Source organism: Furipterus horrens, unplaced genomic scaffold, assembly GCF_987537825.1.
Source record: "Furipterus horrens unplaced genomic scaffold, mFurHor1.1.pri manual_scaffold_13, whole genome shotgun sequence".
In the NCBI taxonomy this organism is placed as follows: domain Eukaryota; kingdom Metazoa; phylum Chordata; class Mammalia; order Chiroptera; family Furipteridae; genus Furipterus; species Furipterus horrens.
The window spans coordinates 52,542,144-52,546,320 of NW_028327183.1; the positions used below are offsets into that span (position 1 = coordinate 52,542,144).

Sequence of the window (4,177 nt, forward strand, 5' to 3'; positions counted from 1 at the left end):
GTTGTTGCTGTGTAGCAGAGGATGTGGAAGCACCGATTGAACACGATGTTTCTGTAAGAGTTCCCGAGGCATTAAATCGCAAGGCAGCTTTGTCTCCGCATAAGAGCCACCCCTGCGAGAGTTGTGTGGCAGTTTGGAGAGACATTTTTCACTTCATAGAAGAGCAGGAAAAGGAACACATTCAGAAACTGTTGACATGTGGGGCATGTGGAAAACAATATTATTTTAGTACAAAGTGTCGTGAGCACCGAGACCTTCAGGACAGAGAAAAGACTTTCATGGGAGTGGTGGACAGCATGTCACTTGCCAAGGATTGCAATTATAAAGTGTCCCAGAAGCCTCTTACCTGTAGGGAGGTTGGACCGGACATCCTTTCAGAGTCAGTACATCCCCCACAAGAGCCCACTCACAGCAGAGAGAGGCCAAAGAGCAACTTGATGCCTGGAGTGACTACTCAAAGAAAAAAGTATTTCACCCTGAGTGACTGTAAAAAAGCTGTTCGCTGCAAGCATACATATGTTCAGAACAAGGGAGTTTCTACCAGAAGACCATATTTTGTGTGCCGTGATTGTGGAAAATATTTTACCAGAATTTCTAATTCTTATCCAAAGACAATTCACACTGGACCAAGTCTCTATCATTGCAGTGAATGTGGGAAATCTTATCGCAGTAGTACCGGCCTACGTTATCATCAGAGATTTCACACAGGTGAAAGGCCTTATGAGTGCACTGAATGTGGGAAATCTTACCGCTGTAACAATGGACTTCGTTATCATCAGACATTTCACACAGATGAAAGGCCTTATGAGTGCAGTGAATGTGGGAAATCTTATCGCAGTAACACTGGCCTTCGTTATCATCAGAGAGTTCACACAGATGAAAGACCTTATGAGTGCCTTGAATGTGGGAAATCTTTTACCACCAATGGCAACCTTCATGTACATCAAAGAGTTCACACTGGGGAAAGACCTTATAAGTGCAATGAATGTGGGAAATCTTTTACCTGGAAGCAGGGCCTTGATGCCCATTGGCGAGTTCATAGTGGCGAAAGGCCTTATGAGTGCAGTGAATGTGGGAAATCTTTTACCTGTAAGGATACCCTTCATAAACATCAGCGAGTTCACACAGGTGAAAGGCCTTATAAATGCAATGAATGTGGAAAATCTTTTACCTGGAAGCGGGGTCTTGATGCCCATTGGCGAGTTCATACTGGCGAAAGGTCTTATGCATGCAGTGAATGTGGGAAATCTTTCATGCGAAAGCAAGCTCTAAAAGGCCATCAGAGAGTTCACACAGGTGAAAGGCCTTATAACTGCAGCGAATGTGGGAAATCTTTTATCTGGAGTTCGGACCTTTGTCGCCATCGCAGTGTTCATACTGGGGAAAGGCCTTATGAGTGCAGCGAATGTGGGAAATCTTTTAGTATCAGACAAAACCTTCATAAACATCAGAGAGTTCATACTGGGGAAAGGCCTTATGAGTGCAGTGTATGTGGGAAATCTTTTAGTATCAGGCAAAACCTTCATAAACATCAGAGAGTTCATACTGGGGAAAGGCCTTATGAGTGCAGCGTATGTGGGAAATCTTTTAGTATCAGACAAAACCTTCATAAACATCAGAGAGTTCATACTGGGGAAAGGCCTTATGAGTGCAGCGTATGTGGGAAATCTTTTAGTATCAGACAAAACCTTCATAAACATCAGAGAATTCATACTGGGGAAAGGCCTTATGAGTGAAGCGTATGTGGGAAATCTTTTAGTATCAGACAGAACCTTCATAAACATCAGAGAGTTCATACTGGGGAAATGCCTTATGAGTGCAGCGTATGTGGGAAATATTTTAGTATCAGACAAAACCTTCATAAACATCAGAGAGTTCATACTGGGGAAAGGCTTTATGAGTGAAGCGTATGTGGGAAATCTTTTAGTATCAGACAAAACCTTCATAAACATCAGAGAGTTCATACTGAACAAAGGCCTCATCAGTGTAGTGAACCTGGGAAATTTTCCATCCATAGCGGTGGCCTTCAGTATCATCAAAGTGTTTACAGAAGAGAAAGGCCTTTGGGTTGCAGGGAATGTGGGAAATCTTATACTATCACTGGCCTTGGTTATGAGGAGAGACTTCACATAGGAGAAGGGGTTATGAGTGCAGTTAATGTGGGAGATGTTTTGCAACAATTCTAACCTATCTTCACATGGACGGAAGGTCTGGTGTTTCGTAAACATACGGGGCTTATTTTGTTCGTTTATTTAACAATACTATAGGTAATTCTTTGAAGGATTGTTTTTCTGAATCAAGTTCCATACAGCCAGAAACAGCACTAGGAGGTTCCACATAAAAATATTTTATATCGGTATCATGTTTCCATGTTGCACGAATTTTAGGTATCCAGCTGTTTTCCAGACCCACATCACTGCATATGTCTGTCCCTGAAGGTATTTCACCTGCACCACCTATAGTGTTCCCAGAGATTGCTTGAATCAGCAGTAACATGTGCTCCCAGAAGGTCACTGTTCCCTGATTTGGTGGAGAAAATTAGGAAGAGCCTAACTTTTTAACTCTTGAAACACTGTCATTAGTGGTACAATTGTCCTGACTCCAGATTAGCCAGAGAACGTAATCTGAATCCAGCTGCCAGCCTGCAGAAGGACTGCCTTTTTCAGTGAGGCTATTTTTATATATCAGCGATAATTTTTCAGTGTCCAATGTCGAATGCAAGAATTGCTGGGCTAATCTCCCTTTGGTTTATACAATAATGGAACTGTTTTTCCTAACTTTTCTTTCATCTTAGGTGCTGTATTCATGGTGTGCGTTAGTATATAAACAGTTTTGGACCCTAGAAGGGTAAAGACATGAACAACTTTTATGTGTGTATCAGTGCCTCTGTTTCATGGGGATAATGTGGTGCAGAAAGGAACTCCGCAGTTTTTCTCAAATTTGCATTCCTGCTCCTTTCCACCTAGTAAAGATGGTGGGCTCTCTAGTTCTCAGGAGAAGTCTCAATGCTGTGAATTTCAGGAGACACTCAGATTAGTCCAAGGAGAGGGTAGCTATGACAATCTCAAGTGTGCCTGGGAATAGCATGAATTTTCTTCTGTATTTAAAACAAACGCTAATACTATTGGAGAGAATCTCTGACTCTGTTTCTGCAATAGGCCAGGTGCCTTAATGTCTGCAATTGTATCGGTGATGATCACTAGTTGTAGCACCTTAGGAGTTAGAGTAAACTGTGACTGCAACGGAAACACTGGCGTATTAGGTGCTAGAGGTGACTGCAGCCAACTAGAGGGCATTTGTCCCTTCTGAGCATGAATCCAGAAATGTTTCTGAGAAATAGTGTAGGATCGGTGTGTACACAAATCACAGGATCCACAGGAATATTTATCTTCTGTTGATTCACTCATTCTCCTTGAATATAATGAAAAGGGTTTATTGTGTGCCGTGGTAGCTCAGTTGGTTATAGTATCGTCTCCTGATATGCCAAGGCTCTGATTTCAATATCCAGTCATGGCACATATGTGGAGCAACAAATTAATGTACACATAACTGGAACAAGAAATCCAGACTTCCCTCTCTTTCTCTCTGTCTCTGTCTCTGTCTGTCTGTCTCTCTCTCTAAAATCAATATAATTTTATTAAACGTGTGGATTTCTGTGATCTCTCATATGTTCACGTCAGAGCTACTGATGCCCTATAGAATGAAAACTAAAGTGTATCTGTAGTTGAGGGATGTTGCTATTTTGACTCATCCAGCAGTTATGTTAGTTTGAGCTGTTTTTTCTTAAAACATTTTCTTTATATTTATAGAGAGGGGGAGTGAGAGAAACATCAGCCTGTGTGTAACATACATTGATTTGTTGCCATTCACATGGCCCCATTAGAGCCATTGTCAGGCATATGCCCTTACTGGTAATCAAACCCCCATTTTATTCGTTCATAGACCAGTGCTCATTCTACTGAACCACAGCAGCCAGTGCAGTGTTTCACTGAGTTTTTCTTGTCAGCTGTATTTGCTGTCTGTGAGGCAAAGTCTCGTTCTGAGTGTATGAAATTTGTAATGAATATACAGTTGCTAAACTTATTTTCAAAATGAGTTGGACATACTAATTTTCAAAACCTACCATTTTTAAAAAGCTCAATTAGTAGACATTTTTAGTATAATGTTTGGTCAGCCT

At 41.4% G+C, this 4,177-nt stretch overlaps 1 protein-coding gene across 1 annotated transcript; it reads left to right on the top strand.

Annotated features, from left to right (window-relative positions):
* The first annotated feature begins 295 nt into the window (after nt 1-295).
* On the top strand, nt 296-3,217 carry LOC149995292 (uncharacterized). Its single transcript, XM_090259539.1, has one exon. It carries the CDS (start codon nt 297-299, stop codon nt 1,734-1,736), a length of 1,440 nt encoding a protein of 479 aa, XP_090115665.1. The 5' UTR covers nt 296; the 3' UTR covers nt 1,737-3,217.
* The last annotated feature ends 960 nt before the right edge of the window (nt 3,218-4,177 follow it).

Excerpts from the sequence above, each read along its gene's own strand:
- LOC149995292 (XM_090259539.1), top strand. The coding sequence starts at position 297 with ATGTCACTTGCCAAGGATTGCAATTATAAAGTGTCCCAGAAGCCTCTT.